This window comes from Pezoporus flaviventris, unplaced genomic scaffold (genome assembly GCF_033815535.1).
Source record: "Pezoporus flaviventris isolate CSIRO_AGI_PZ_B2104156 unplaced genomic scaffold, CSIRO_AGI_Pfla_v1 ptg000078l, whole genome shotgun sequence".
Taxonomy (NCBI): Eukaryota; Metazoa; Chordata; class Aves; order Psittaciformes; family Psittacidae; genus Pezoporus; species Pezoporus flaviventris.
In genome coordinates this window covers 16,575,045-16,591,200 of record NW_026892626.1, presented here as the reverse complement: position 1 = coordinate 16,591,200, position 16,156 = coordinate 16,575,045, and the positions used below count along the sequence as shown (strand labels likewise).

At 47.2% G+C, this 16,156-nt stretch overlaps 1 protein-coding gene across 4 annotated transcripts; it reads left to right on the top strand.

The window, feature by feature from the left end:
• Positions 1-3,748: 3,748 nt before the first annotated feature.
• FLCN (folliculin) lies at positions 3,749-15,503 on the top strand. Of its 4 annotated transcripts, none has more exons than XM_061473634.1 (12): positions 3,749-3,897; positions 4,615-4,893; positions 5,662-5,808; positions 6,458-6,679; positions 7,156-7,316; positions 8,550-8,641; positions 9,354-9,544; positions 10,489-10,602; positions 10,962-11,085; positions 11,424-11,555; positions 12,846-12,951; positions 14,045-15,503. In XM_061473634.1, exons 2-12 carry the CDS (start codon positions 4,645-4,647, stop codon positions 14,244-14,246), a joined length of 1,740 nt encoding a protein of 579 aa, XP_061329618.1. In that variant the 5' UTR covers positions 3,749-3,897; positions 4,615-4,644; the 3' UTR covers positions 14,247-15,503. The 4 variants fall into 4 exon arrangements, with proteins under 4 accessions (XP_061329618.1, XP_061329619.1, XP_061329620.1 ...); XM_061473635.1 differs by having other exon boundaries at positions 3,876-4,017; XM_061473636.1 differs by lacking the exon at positions 3,749-3,897 and adding an exon at positions 4,079-4,112.
• Positions 15,504-16,156: the final 653 nt, after the last annotated feature.

Below are 16,156 nucleotides of genomic sequence, written 5' to 3'. Positions count from 1 at the left end.
GGCTCAAAGTGCAGATGTGTATGTATTGGTGGGGGGAGAGGGCTGGAGTTTCACTCTCTACATGATGATTTGCCTATGCCCGGTGTAGCTGGCTGCTGTCTATTAAAGGATGAACGAAGACCTGTGTTCTTCCCAAAAGGATGAGCGTATTAATGAGTCCTTGTGAGGTGGATGTGCTGAAAACCCCACTATTGATGGTGTTAAGTTTCTGGTACAGAATGTCTCTTAATATTTCCTCTTGGGTCTGACTTTCTAGACCTAAACCAGAGGATATTTGGAAGAGCTCAGTGTTCTGGAGGATTCTAGATAGGATGTTGTTTATGCTGAAAGACATTTAAATCTTTGTTTCTATCCAATTGGCGTGAAGGTATTCAACAAACTGGTAATCAGTTCAAGTGAAGGTGATGCTGTAGATCTTTGTTTCCAAAGAAAAGAATTCTCCATGGAACGTAAACAGAATTATCCTTTAGAGCTCTTAAAAGTCAGGATTTTATTTGGAAATAACATGCTGGAATCCTACCTGGGTTTTAATTCACTGTTTTAAACATGAAAACTCGGTGGTTGGATGCTTCACCACTTAAATCAGCGGGCTCTTTTTCTGTAGTTCTCGTGTATCTGACGATTCTCGCTGTTCAAACACCTTTGACACACTTCATGTAGGTGCAAATCTACTATCAGGCATAAATAAATCTGTCATCGAGTCAGAACATGAGAATGTCAGCAACCAGTGCTTCCTACTGAAACGCCTAAGAGCTGCTTGCTGCTGTTAACCTGCCAGCTTTGTTTCAGGTGCTGAAGCAGGAGCTGAGCTTTTGTGGCTGTTGCCATGTGAAGCTTGTAGATATTGAGGTCACCCATGGTTGAAAATAGCCTATTTGTGCTTCCAGTGTTGATACAGACCCACTGGGATTTGTACTTGGAATTGGTGTCAATTCCAGCATAGCCTCTGTGACAGCGGGTGCTTTCTAGTAGAAGGGATATGTCCCCAGGTGCTTGTCTGGGTGGTGAAGGATGTCTTTAAAAGTCTAAAATTGCAGTTTAGTATCAAACACAGCATAATCCCTAGTGTTAGCAGCTCACCACTGAGTACTGCCGCTTCCTATCATAGACACATCCATATTTAAAGGCAACTTTTCCACCTTAGGTTTTTGCATCACTTGCCTTACTGGTCTTGCAGCTATAGATATTTATCATTTTTGAAGGTGTGTTTTGCCTGGTTAATCCTGCAGTGACTTCAGTGCTGAACATACTTATGCAGTTCTCCTCTGGTACCATGGAAGTGTTAAATTAGTAATCACTAATGCTGCGGGCTGAAGCACAGAGCTGCATTGTCAAAGTGTTCACAACTGGGTGGCAGCCATCAAAAGGGCTGCAAATACCTAACCCCAAACTACTACCTATAAAAGGATGTGGATGGCTTATCTTTCACTGCCAAGGGCTCAGACTGTCACAGCCAGCAATGCCCATGTTGCAGTGGCTGGGCTTTTACACCACCAGTTGTTACTTGTGAGTGTGGACTTAAAATCTCAGAGCTGCAGGATGGCTTTGGAGCTATGGAATTAGAAGCAAGCTAATAGATGCAGTTGGCAAATAGCAGCTTATTTTCCCCTTCTTTTTATTCTAGCCTAAAGTAACTAAAATAAATCCATGCTCACATCAAAAGGACGGTAGAAATAGCAATGTAATGGGTTAAATGATATATTACACTATATTTCTTAACCTGTTTTTTTAAGGGTCCTTTTCGAGTTGTGCTGTTGAAGATTCAAAGTCAGGTCCCACCTGTAGAATCCATAGATAAAGCGTTCACCAAAAGTGCTTCAGGCAAGGGCTTTTAAGTAAGAGTCTGATAAACAGAGTCTGGCATCTGCATGGCTGGAGATACTATTGAAATTAAGTCAGATTTCTAATGAAGGAGCTCATTCAAGTCTTGGAACTGCCTGCATGGGCTGTGGTCAGCTGAGGCGCTTTGAGAACGCTTGAGCTTTCTGGTTTTAATTTGTATTTATTGCAGGGAAGGGCTTTTGATCAAGTGCAAGAACACTGCGTGCTGGGCTCCTCTGAGCTGAGGCTCTCTGAGGTCCCGTCTCTGGCGCTGCCCATCGTGCATGGCCACAAGATGTGCTCATGAGATAACTGAGTGCATGCTTGGATCTCTGAGTCCTCTTTTCATGTAATCAGCAAAGAGAAAATGCAGGTGTGAAGGTAGCACTGGACGTGCAGCTACACTTCTTAGCCACAGGAGGGGTGTCTGATTCAGTTCCTATTAGGAGGTATTAAGATGTATTAAAGAAGAGGTATTAGAAGCTCTTTGTGTGCAGCCACCCCTCCTGGTTTTGTGCTGCAGAGGAGCCTTGGTTGGTGACCTCTGTTAACACACCCATGCTTCTGCCTAACTCCAGCTGCCTTCTCCAACCAGGCTGGATGGAGCCTTGGGTGCCATGGTTTAGTGTGAGGTGTCCCTGCCCATGGCAGGGGGGTTGGAACTGGATGATCTCGAGGTCCTTTCCAACCCAAACCAGTCTGGGGTTCTATGATTCTATTCTATAACTCTTCTCCCGAACAACAACCATGTGTTGTCACAGGCACTCTGTATAAGCTAGGAGTTGTTTTCCACCCCGGCTGAAGAGGTTAGTCCTGAGCACCTGTTTAAATGTACCATTGGCAAATAAAGCTAACAAACGAGTCATCCTTAGTTTGTCTTAAATGAGACAGAGGGTCTTTTATTGGGCTTTGCCTTAGGGGTCTGGGGGGGTCTTTTGTCCTTGTTGCTTCTCGGGATGTGTGATTTTGGCTGGCTGGCTGCTAGCGTGGCAGCATCCTCTCTCAGGGCTGGTTCAAACCCCTTGTCCAAGCTCTATGGAATTACCTTGAGTAGCAACGAGTTCTTGTGCAGGCAGTGCGTTTTCCTTGGGAAGTGTTGCTACAAGTGTCCAGCATGGCCTCCAGGATCAGATGTTGGATCAAACACTTTGGTATCTTTGTGTGCCAATAATCCTCCGAGTACCGTTTTCTCCAGAGGCAGAATTTAGCCCATACATGATGGATCCAGAGGCAATTGTTGCACTGGTATTGGTGATAGCTGCTCTTTCTTGGGATTTAAGTACATTTTACTCAGTGGAATGCTCTATCCTGGTACCTTGTGGAAGGCTTAACTGCTTCTGTTCAGAATTGGGTGTTTAAAAGCCATCAATGTAAAGCGAATGGTGGGGGGCTCCAGTACTTTGTTATTCTGAAGCCTGAAAGGATTAATAGTTCCCATGGAATTTGGTTTATCTTTCCATCAGCTTTCTAGGGATAGCGATACAACTTGATTCGGTGAAGAGGAACTGGGGTAGTTTAATGGAGAACTGGCATCGAAGAGTCTCCAACAGGCACGTTTCCCTGTGTCTGCTCCCTTCTTCCATGTTCTACCCTGCTTTAACGCTAGAATGTTCATAGTTTAATGAATTAATGCTCATCCCATGGTTCGGTTTATGGGAGCCTCCGGCCTCAGCCTCCCCGGACGCCCTCCATCCCCTCAGCGCGGCCCTTACCCCGCACGGCGTCTGCGCGACCCCGCCCGTGAGGCGCCATGCGGCCCGCACCATGTGGTGCGGGGATGGGGGGAGCGGACTCCGCTCCGGGTGCAGTCCCTGCAGGGTCGCAGGAGGCGGCTCGTCCCCTCGGAGCTCCTGAGGAGCGGGCACTGCTTTCAGCTCTCTACGGTGAGACAGCGGGACACGGGATAACGAGGGAAGGAAGGAGAAGTGTTCCGGACCTTCTCATCCTCCCCCTCTCTTAGTAATGGTTTTGCCCAGCCCCTGTGGAGAGGGCGGCCGTGGGCCGAGTCACTGCCGCACCGGGGGGGGAGCGGGGGATCGTGTGGAGGGCGGCGGGGAGGCCCGGCTCGGTACCGCGGTACGAACCAACTCCCCTTCTCTCTCTCCCGCTTTCCGCTCCCTCTCCTCGCCGCTCCTCGGCGGCGGCGGCGGGTGTGCAGTCGGGAAGCTGCGGGCTTCTCTTCCCCCCTAGCTGCCGGTAGGGATGGTACGGGCCGGTGGGTCAGTCAGTGTCAGGCGCCCGCTGGCACGGGACGGGACGGGACAGGACGGGGTGGGGGAGCCGGAGCCGCGGTAAGAGCGGTCTGGGCCGGGTCGCCGGTGCCCGGGACCGGGGAGGCCGGGGAGCGGAAGGGGAGGCAGGCCTGGGTCCGGCTGGGCCTGAGGCGTTCGGGTCCGGGGGGGCTGAGCAGAGCCGGTTACCCCCTGAGGGCCTCCGGGCACGGGGAAGCTGCGCTGGTGGTGTCCGGGCACGCAGACCCCAGCCTGTCCCCGTACGAGCAGAGGTAACCGGTCACGGGGGCGTCCGGTCCAGTCCCCCTCCCCACTGGGGCTTGCGGTGTCCCGGGTTATTGTCGTTGACCCGGGTTAAATCAGCGCTGTTCCCACCCTGTCCGGGTGCGAAGGGCTGGGCCTTGCTCAGGTCACCCCGTGGTGGAGCTGTGCTGGCTCCTTAGGCTGAGCTTAAGGGCAGCCACCCATGTAGGGGTACAGAACAGGACCTGTGGTGACCAGGCCAAGGAGATGCTTTAATACGTGTCGTTCTGATGTTGTGTGTGTTCTCCCTTACCCGCAGGAGGCCTGACGCATGTGCTGAGCTCTCATTATGAATGCTATTGTTGCCCTCTGCCACTTCTGTGAGCTCCATGGCCCTCGCACCCTCTTTTGTACTGAGGTTCTGCACTCACCGCTCCCCCAAGGCGCGGGCAGCGGGGACATCTCCGGGCAGAATGAGCAGGCAGAAGAGGAAGAAGGTGGCATTCAGATGAGCAGCCGCATCCGCTCGCACAGCCCAGCGGAAGGTGCCAGCGCTGACTCCAGCAGCCCAGGGCCAAAGAAGTCAGATATGTGTGAGGTAAGTGTGAAGATCTGTGTGTGGACATCGGTGTCCTCTGCCTTAACTAAAGGGCTCTTGGATTCGCTAATGCAAATCCAGTTGTTTAAGAGAGGACAAACAGTGATCTGCGCTTGTTTTGTGCGTGACTGCTGGTACCAGAAGATCTGTGAGTCCTCCTAATGATCCTAAAGGATAAGGAACTGTTCAAGATGGTATCTTGAGGTCTCCTTAAGCCTTGTGTTCTGTGAATCTCTTGTGTCTGGGAAGTGCTTTCCTTATGCTCGAAGAGGGTCTGATCGTTTATTAATAGTCATTTTAAGAGCAGTATTGATTAGGAAACAGGAAAGAAAAGGCAAAAGGCATTAAAAGAGTAGAGTAAGCGTATGTTCTCAGTCATTCCTGTCGTTGCCTCCTATTAGTGCTTGTTCTGAGGTATTTGTTATTTAGTTTCCTTTAGGTTTTGGCCAGTTTTGTTAGATCAGTTGGTCTCAGAGCTGCTGTTAACTGAATTTTACCACTTGTAAAGCCAGCACCAAGTTCACAATCAAATTAAATAGTGGAAAATGAGCATAAGAAGAGAGGGAGTATATCACACAAAGTTCTGTGTGAGGAGCTGGGTCCAAATCCTCACCCTGACTCCTGTTTCTTGTCTTCTAAGTAATCTGTGTTGTCATCAAGAGGTGTAACTAACATCTCCCTATGTTTTGAAGGGAATATGCAGAGGCCTTTGGAAACCTTAGACAACTGCATGCTCATTTATGGCTGGATTTGCTTTTCTATCTTCAGGGTTGCCGCTCTCTTGCAGGAGGACATCCTGGATACGTCAGCCACGACAAGGAAACGTCAATCAAATACGTCAGCCACCAGCACCCAAACCACCCCCAGCTCTTCAGCATCGTGCGCCAGGCCTGTGTTCGCAGCCTGAGCTGTGAGGTAACTGTCTGGGAGAGCAGGGAGAAAACCTGGGCATGGCTTTAGGTATCAGCACTCTGCTCATCCTGACTGCTCTGTGCAGCCTGAAGCAAGGAGGGAATGGAGGTGGAAAGGCAGACACACAAGTCTGTCCATGCCAGGTTTGATGGTAGCTTTTAAGGTTGATCTTTGATAACTTGAGGGTTCCTTCCTCTCACCTTGTGAGTCTGAAAGTTTCCCTTGATTTTGCTCCTACCTCTTCATTGTTTTCCTTGGTAAGATAAACTGGGTTTATAAGAACATTGGACTCTGTTGTTTAGTGCCAAGGAATATTTGATCTTTGATTTGACCATTAACGTTCAGCATCTCGTAGAAGTGAAGGGAGAACCATACAGATCAGTGAGCATTTGTGTGTCAGGATCAGCAAAATCCCTTGTGGATTCTCAACAGTATTGTCACTGAATAGAGCTGAGTTCTTAACATGCTATTAAATTGAAGCTTTTATAGTGTTTGTAGGTATCTCTGGAGGTCTGTTTGGCCACATATTTTCGATAGCAGCCTAAAAAAGGCTTGTTTTCTTCACTCAGAGTAGGAAGCTTTGTGCAGTTTATTACCATTTCAGCTGTGTGATCTGCTCAACCACTTTGGTGTATGTGCCCTTCCCCTTCAGGTCTGCCCAGGACGGGAAGGCCCTATTTTTTTTGGCGATGAACAGCATGGTTTTGTGTTCAGCCACACCTTCTTTATCAAAGACAGCCTGGCTCGAGGCTTCCAGCGCTGGTACAGCATCATCACCATCATGATGGACCGGATTTACCTCATCAACTCCTGGCCTTTCTTGCTGGGAAAAATCAGAGGCATCATTGATGAGCTTCAGGGCAAAGCACTTAAGGTAGGTCATTGCACAGAGTCTGTTTGACTCAACGTTAGTAAAACATTACAATAGCTGATGTGCAGCTGAGTCAAAAAGCTGATCCAGCTCATTGCAGTCAGGGTGGACGTTAAAGTTGACACAAGGGACAAGGGGATGGTGTGTATCTGGGGGGCAGGAGGGAAGGAACAGAGTGCCTCTGACATTTTAGAGCAGTCGTAACACACTTCACAGACCTAACTGCTAGACAGTAGCTCTGTTAGAAATTTAAGTAACTAAAGCTGAGAAGGATCATGCTTTTGGAGCACTTAATGGTAATTTTAGTCAATCTGAGAATAAGATGTCCCTTCCCTCTCTTTTCCCGTAATTTACAGTGTATTTTGGATGATTGTGTGTGATGTGCCTTTTCACTTTGTACTTTTATCGGGTGTTTCTTGGCTCAGCTCTACGTAAACATCTCTTTCAGTCTCTTACACTGCCCTTCTTCCATGGTGTAGGTGTTTGAAGCAGAGCAGTACGGCTGCCCTCAGCGTGCGCAGCGGATGAACACGGCCTTCACTCCCTTCCTGCACCAGCGGAACGGCAACGCAGCCCGCTCCTTAACATCCCTGACCAACGATGAAAACCTCTGGGCATGTTTGCATACGTCCTTTGCTTGGTAATGCCACTTGTGTTTCTAGCTTCTACACCTTCATGAAGAGAATACTGGCATGTTCTGAAAGGGTGGAAATGTGATTTGAGTGTTTGGCCGTTGTTTTTCTTCTTGACGTAGGAAGTTGGACTTTGCTAAGTAGTCTCTGAAGTGGAAGGAGCTGAGCACAAGAAGATGGCAGCCTGCTGATGACTTTAGGACAAAAAAAATCTTGTTGCTGTGAAATAATCATGGAAGGGTCTGGGTTGGAAGGGACCTTAAAGCTCATCCAGTTCCAACCGCCTGCCACGGGCAGGGACCCCTTCCACTAGAGCAGGCTGCTCCAAGCCCCTGTGTCCAACCTGGCCTTGAACACTGCCAGGGATGGGGCAGCCACAGCTTCTCTGGGCACCCTGTGCCAGCGCCTCAGCACCCTCACAGGGAAGAATTTTATTCCTAATATCCAGTCTAAATCTCCCCTCTTAGCTGCTCTAAGAGCTCCCCTTAAGGAGCCTGCTCTTCTCCAGGCTGACCCAGCCCAGCTCTCTCAGCCTGGCTCCAGAACAGAGCTGCTCTGGAGCAGCATCTCCATGGCCTCCTCTGGACTCACTCCAACAGCTCCATGTCCCTGTTGTGTTGGAAGCCCCAGACCTGGATGCAGTGCTCTTGGTGGGTCTCATGAGAACAGCATAGAGGTGGAGAATCCCCTCCCTTGGTCATGCTAGAGATGAAATAAACCTACTAATGTGACAGCTAATGGAAGCCGTGTGTACCTAGATGAAAAACCTCTGCAGTATGAAAGTAGGCGTGGAAGACAGCATGGAAAAATGCTCCTACCCTCAGTGTGTTGTACCTTGGATTTGCACTTGAAGTACAGCGAGTGTTCACCTGGAAGTGCCAGAGTATTGTGATAGGCAGTGTGGGAGGTGCACAGTAGCATGTCTGTGGCAGTCCAATTGCTCCAGTACCTGACTTCCTCATCAGACTTCCCTGGAAAGATGCCACAGAGAGGGTTGCAACACCGGCATGTGATTTGGGTGGGGGACAAGTGTTCTGCAGAATAGTCTTTTTGGTGACTCTGTGTGGCAGTGGTTGTAAGATGCACTGATAGTTACCACACTGAGGAAGGCACAGAGATGTGTTGAAAGCAAATACGTGTTGGTTAGTGGTTGGATTTTTGTTGAGCTCATCACACCAAGTGTCTTGCTAGGCTTTTGCAGGTTTAATGAGTGCTGCTTATGTTTCTTTCAATGTTTCCAGGCTTTTGAAAGCTTGTGGCAGCCGACTTACAGAGAAGCTTCTGGAGGGAGCACCAACAGAAGACACCCTTGTTCAGATGGAAAAACTTGCAGGTGAGAGGGATTTCCAGAGCTGGAAGACCCTCTTTGGATGGTAAAACACCAAATTCTTTCATCTCATCAGCATCATAAGCACAGCCATCTCTCATCAACTTTAGTGGCAGCCTCTGCAGTAGCTGATGTGCTTTCCCATGTAGAGATGACTGACAGGAGCGTGAAATCCTTGTCCTCGTAGGCTCTGCATGCGCACATGATCTTGGTTACTTGAGTAGGAGTGTTGCATCATCATGATTGTTGTTCTCTCTGGCTGGCTTGGCCTTTCCAATGAATCTTTACAACCAGAAGAATTTGCAGTCACTGTGTAATGGCTTCTTGCTCCTTTTTCTACAACATTTCTAAAGGATCGTCCTTGATTTCTTGCATTGAATTATTTTATGAATCCACTTAGCTTAGAATCTCCCAAACCTGTGTCAAAGCTTTGGCCATGCCCTTTAAAACAAGAATAGAGAACTGGTCAAAAGATGTGATTTTGTGTTCTGTAGAAGCTGGAAATTCCTTCCTGAAGCTTCAAGTGCTTATCTTCTATCTGAATTCCTAAACTTTGTTGAGACCTTGGGTGTGTCTGTGGTGCCAGTACTTCCAGTTGCTGTGTTCTGAACTCTCTCTTCCCACATCCAGCCAAAATCAATTGGCTGCAGCATGTGTAGGTAGTTCCTATTCCTAGAGAGCAGCAGTTCTTATGACCTCTCTGCCCTTCTTTTGCTAGATCTGAAGGAAGAATCAGAAGGCTGGGATGGTTCTGAGGAAGAAGAGAAACCTTCTTCCCAGCCAGATGCTGTGGAAGGGCAGGAACTATCTAAATGCTCACCTGAAACATCCCTGATGCCAGATTGCAACAGCTGGAATGTAGCTCACAGAAGGTTGTCTGTCTTTCGCTCTCTCAGGCACATGAGGCAGGTAAGAGAGGAGCATGTGAGGTGTCCCTGCCCATGGCAGGGGGGTTGGAACTGGATGATCTTAAGGTCCTTTCCAACCCAAACTATTCTATGGTTCTATGTTACTGATGCTGAATTCCCAGCTAATAACCTCTTTTCTCCCAATTGTTCTTTAAAAGATACATTTATTTCCTGCACTCTGCCCTTCTTCCCTGGTTCTGTGTTCAACCCAGAGCCTGCACAGCTCATAACACAGTGTTCACTGCGTCTAGATCATGCGGGCCTCCAGTGATCATCAGTCATGTGGGATGGGATCATATGATTTCCATCAAATTCCGCACTCCTCTTCTTCCCAAAAAGCAGTGACAGTAATTTAACACAGAGGTCGTGCAGCATCCCCAAAGCCAAGTATTATTTGCTTAAAACAAAAGTATTTCAGAAGGAAAAAAGACCACTTGCAAGCAAAGCAGATGGTTCTATACACATCAGGCTTCTCTCCAGTGCTTCCAGTTACCTGGCTGAGGGGGAAGGTTCAGTGCATTTGACCCACGGTCTCTGTCACATCAGCTTGTTTTCCTGGAAAAGTACCTGCTTTATGTCTTCAGCCTCCTTTTGTTCTACTGTCTCCCAATTTAGAAGGCTCGAAGCTGTGGAACTGCAGCACTGTATTGCAAGTGTGTGCCTTTGGAGGCTTGTCCAACACATTGTTTCATCTCTGTGCATAACCCAAATCAGAGAAATGCCTGAAAGCTGTTACCATCTATCAGAAGCCGTTCAGTCCTGCCCCAAAACACTTGATCTTGGTGCGGTGGTTTAGAGCTACTACTCTGCATACAAGACCTGCTAAATTCTCATGTTTATTTCTGCTGTTCAGTCCTAGCCATGTTCTTATGTGGCAGGCATGGTTTTAGTGGACATTTCACTGATTCTCATAACCAATGCAGAATGGTTTGGGGTTTCTTCCAGGTTCTGGGAGCATCAGCATTCCGCATGCTGGCTTGGCATGTTCTGATGGGGAACCAGGTCATCTGGAAAGCTCGAGATACGGATCTTGTCCAGTCTGCTTTTGATGTGCTACGGGTAAAAGCTTTTTCCTTGTGTTTCCTGGCTGCATATTCTTACATGCATTTCCTTAATAGCCCAGTCTTCATAATGGCCTGTCTCTGACGGTTAATCTCATGGAGAATGTGGTCTGACCTACGTGGGTTTGAAAACACAAAACCACCAACAAAAAAGCCACCAAAGAAAGGAGACTCAGCGTTTGGATGTTGTGGTTCAGCAACTTTCAAGCTGATTTTGGGGGGGTATTTCTGATCCCCCAAATCAGGAGCTTCTCCCAAGTAGTGCTCCAAGTCTTTCTCGCTGGAAGTCAGGAAGAAAATTGTATTGTACTCCTTTACTTCCAGGGTTTCTCCTGACCTGTTTCCTTCCTTCTCTAGACTATGCTGCCTGTTGGTTGCGTGCGGATCATCCCCTACAGTGACCAGTATGAAGAGGCGTACCGGTGTAACTTCCTAGGGCTTAGCCCACATGTCCAAATCCCATCCCACATCCTGTCATCTGGTAAGAACCTGGTGCAGACCCCCCTCCTTCCCCTGTCGTGTTAAAGGGCACAAGATTCTTATTATCTTTATGGAGTATTGGCAGATAGTCTGACAGTGCTGCATGAACTAAAACTTGTACCACATCATTTTGTTTTCCCTGTATCCCTGTAGTGGAGAGGTGTGACACCTGCTTTAAGCACTGAGCAGACATAGCCAACAGTCTCGGTTCTTAGTGGGGAAAGGTTGATGCTGGACCAAACACTGACAGAGCTGTGCTTTCTCCAGGCAGGGCGTGGAGCTGTAGTTTAGCACCTGGGCTGGTTCAGTTAATGCTCTTTTGGGCTCTTGTCACTCTAGAGTTTGCGGTGCTTGTGGAAGTTCGTGCTGCAACCCGGTCCAGCCTCTACCCCACGCTGTTTGATGAGGAGCAGTCCCTCAACAAGTACGAGTTTGTTGTCACCAGCGGCAGCCCTGTGGCAGCAGATCGAGGTGGGTGATTTGAAAGCCAGAAGAACCTGTATCACGGAGATTACACACACATCTTGATCTTTAACTGCTTTTTATGCTGTTCAGGTACTAGGGTCAGAAAACAACTGGGTTGGAGACTGAGATGAGGTTTACCGCAGTCTGTTTAATTATGAAGGGTTTGTTTTACCAGATCAGCATTTTGCTTGACTAAAAATAGCAGTACTTGTAGGGAAATTCTTGTGTAACCCCCAGTGAACACTTTATATCCTGGAATACTGTGTGTTTATTTTGAGTACATCTAGCTTACAAGAACTATGACATTACTCATCTCCCACGTGGCAGATGGCTAAATCCTTCCTGCTCTGTCCTCTGAAAGTACAGGTGCAATGCAAAGCAGAGACTTACTCCCTGTGTAATGCATACTGACAGTATAATTACAATAGTCTACTTCCCATCCAACCAGTGGCATGTCCAGAAGCTTCTGGACTAGAATAGTCACTGAAATGTTATTTCTCCACCACAGCATCAAAGTTATTAGGCTGTGGACTGCTGGGAGAAAAGCCTCCTAAGGAATTCCAAAAAGTGGTTGGGGAGAGGAATGCCTTGGGATGGTTGTTGGTTTGGGTTTTTACTAAGTACCCTGGAACCGCCCTTAAGAAGAGGAAGCGGAGACTTCAAAACTGAGGGCTTATATTTTTATGTGTATTATACAAAGTAGGAAGACTTTTCATAACTTGGCATTTTTTAAGGAGCTTTTGATACGAAACTAGAACCAACAAAATCTAAACAACAGTTTAAAATGGGTCTGAAGAAAACAAAGGCCCCTTTGTTGCAAGTCCCGTTCCTTCACAGAATTCCATGTTGCTTCTTGGATCAGGTGTTTCTCTAGTGGGGTGATCTTTAGCTCCTGCTGCATTGAAGTGAAATCAAGACAGGCCACTGGGGGGAACATTTTCCTCCTTATGGAATATGCAGGTTTCTTCTGGACTCAAGGAAGATTATTATCTGTGAACTAATAGAGCCAAATCCTATGTTGAAGTTGGCTGTGCTGTTACGAATAGTGTAGCTTTCTCCATGCAGAAGAAGCTGCATTAATGCACCAGACCAAAGAACTGGTGGAAAATGAGTGTGGACTTAAACAGAATAAGAGGTGGAACAAATATGTATTCTTATCTGTAATTCCAGCAGGTATCCAGGCCATAGAATTAAATGGACTGGTCCTTGCTAACAATGACTAGTAAAGGTGTAAGCGGGTAACCTATAGTTTGTGTTCTCTTTCTCACCCTTTTCCCCCTCTTTCTGCTGCTGTAGTTGGTCCTACAATCTTGAACAAGATCGAAGCTGCCCTGACCAACCAGAACCTTTCTGTAGATGTTGTGGATCAGTGCCTTGTCTGCCTGAAGGAGGAGTGGATGAAGTAAGTGTGACTGCATTGCTTTCAGAGAAACAGCTTTGGCACTAATCCCAGAATGGTTACAGCAGAGTACAGGACAAACTTGTAGTCAGGTAACTTCTGCTGTAGTGTTGACAGTAGTTGGCTTTGCTGTTAGGAGCTGGGAATATCTGAGTTGTTCTACTCCAGTCATAGAAATCCCAGAATGGTTTGGGTTAGAAGAGACCTTACAGCTCACCCAGTTCCAACCCCCTGCCACAGGCAGGGACCCCTTCCACTAGAGCAGCTTGCTCCAAGCCCCTGTGTCCAACCTGGCCTTGAACACTGCCAGGGATGGGGCAGCCACAGCTTCTCTGGGCACCCTGTGCCAGCGCCTCAGCACCCTCACAGGGGAGAGCTTCTGCCCAGTATCTAATCCACATCTCCCCTCTTTCAGTATAAAGCCATCCCCCTTGTCCTGTCCCTACAGGCTTTTGTCAAAAGCCCCTCTCAGGCTTTCTTGTAGCCCCCTTTGGGTACTGGAAGTACCTTGAAGAGCAGTCCTTTTGCCTGCCAGCAGTTCTTAACCTTTATGCTGCAGTTCACACATCTGTAGGTTTACCTACATGACAATACTTGTCTGCCTGATACACGTGAGGATTAAGTCTGCAAATCCAAAAGTGCCTGTCCATGTGAGCTATATTCCGGTGCAGATAACATGCCAAACAGATGTCATGGTTGTGCCTTGAGGCACTACGTTTTAAGGGTGCAGGTATAAAGGAACACCAGACAGTCATGTGGAATAATTCATGGAACGTTAAGATTCTGTGGATTTACCTTAGGGCCTGATTGGCACTAGATGTGTCTCCTAGGGAGGTTCCCAGTTGTCACAATGAATTGGTTTACCTTCCGCTAGAATGAAGAAACAGACTAGAACTGTGCATATTACGAGTGGAAATGAGTAATCCCCCTTGTGCTCTTCTTCATTCAAAGCATGGGAAGTTTCCACAGGATACTGCTTGAAGCTGTTATTAACATTCTCTTGCAATAGGTACCGAGAGAAGCTGCAGTTTACTGCTCATTCCCTCTTTGACATGTGCAAATCCGTTGTAATAACAGGAGTTTCTTGTTCCCACAGTAAAGTGAAGGTCCTCTTCAAATTCACTAAAGTGGACAGCAGACCCAAGGAGGATACCCAAAAACTGCTGAGCATCCTGGGAGCTGCCGAAGAGGACAACGTCAAGCTGCTCAAGTTCTGGATGACTGGCTTGAGCAAGACATACAAGTCCCACCTGATGTCAACAGTTCGCAGCCCCACATCCTCCGAGTCCAGGAACTAAAAGGTGCCCAACCTCACTTGCTGCCTTCAGATAACCGCAGGGACCCCGAGTTACCGCTGCTGAGCCCCGCAGCATGTGCATCAGGTGGATAGTGCCACTTCATCACTGTTCTCCTGGTCCTCAGACTAACTTGAAGAGCCACTTGAGTCTTTTCTAATTGCTGTGAGACTGGACTAATACGTGCTAATAAATAGTGCTGCTGTCTGTCCTAAACTCAGCTCTGAACCTAGACCTGCACACTCGAGACTAAAGGGACACTCAAAGCATCGGTGTGAGTTGATTCAAATCCCATCCTGCCTCACTAAGCACTGTGGTGGGGCAGTAGAGCTCAGTTTTAGCTTCCATTGGCAACACTTGGCTACCTGTGACAACATCCAGATCTCCTGGGAATGGATACGGTTCATCTCTCCAAATCCCACATAAATCTCCCGAATACCTGAGAAAACAAGAACCAAAAACCAAGTGACAGCGTCACAGGGTCTGGATCCACGTGTAAATTACTTCAAACCACTTTCTGTTCGGATTTACAAGAGACTTCTTTTCTGCTGTAGCATAAGTCAGGATATCCCATTGGAGTCCTGTCACTCCACTTTATTTATTTATATCTTAACTTGAGACAGTTTCAGCATTTGCTTCGGAAACCTTGTTGAGGAGGGAGAATTGTAATATAAGGAGTCTCTAAAAGCAGCCTGCTTGCCTCTCCAGAGGGTCAAACACTCGCCTTGTTTTGCCTGCAGTTGCAAAACTTCCAGGTAATGAAGATTACCTCGTCAGGATCCGGTTGCTGGTGGTTTCCTATCTCCAGAAAGAGTTTTCTAGCTTCCTAGTGAAGTTAAGCAGGAAAGATCCAACCTGTAGGTGCTCCCTTATCTAACTCTATAGTAGCCATTTTTTTTGCTTAATAGTTCATGGAAACATTGGTGCATTTTTTTTTTAACGACCTAAACCAGATTTTTTCCTTATCTGTATTGTGAGGAATTACTGTTTCCGTTGTGAAGTCTTTGTTCTGTTGTTTCCTCTGGATCAATGTTGGGAAAACTTGACGTTACCACAGACATTTGTACCAAGCTAAAGGCAGGTTTTACCCAGGTGACCTTCTACACTCATTCAAACAAGACTCGAGCTCAGAGGCGATGTTCCAACTTGTCGTGAGTTCTGTTCTTATATATATATAAAATATGCAGGTTGATTTTTTTCTGTGGAACATCTGTAAAATGGAGACAGGCATTAAACCTCAGTAAGAGCTATTTTTGTAAATGGACAAAGCCTGGGTTTGTGTTCATTTCCCGTGTGTGTTGCTGTGGGGGAAGCAGCAGTTGATCTGTGTCTTAGCCTAAATCTAATTTAATAGGCCTTTTCCTCTTAACTTTGTATTAGTTTCTGGCACATCTGGAGCAAGAGATGCTCGGATACATTCATTAAAACTGCTTGACTGGACATAAAACAACTGCAGGAGATGCAAGCAGCGAACATGCTTGGGCAAAGGCATTACTCTGTTACTTCAAAACCAAAGCACTTGTTGAAGTTCAGGCTTTGGAAAGAAGCTTACATTGTGAGTAAGGAAACAGGAGATGGGGCTTTGAGTAACGCATGCATCTTGTTTCCTATGTGCTAGTCATGAGGGGAGAACAAAGCCCACTGTCAGTGGGGTGAAAGCAACAGAAGTAATTAGAAAGGCACAGACCAGTAAATCAATTTCCAGTGCTTGCTCTTGTAGCAGTCTTTTCTGAGATCTTCTTTTTGCCCTTGAAAGCTATTCTGGTCCAGTCCAGAGCTGTGTAACACAGCAGGTAAGACATGACTTGGCATTGCTTGATTGCTGAACTGGTTTTATCTTTTAAAGACTAGCTCTCCCAAGCAACCCGATGTTAAAACCTAATGTCCATCAAACCCGCCGCTGGTGCATGAGC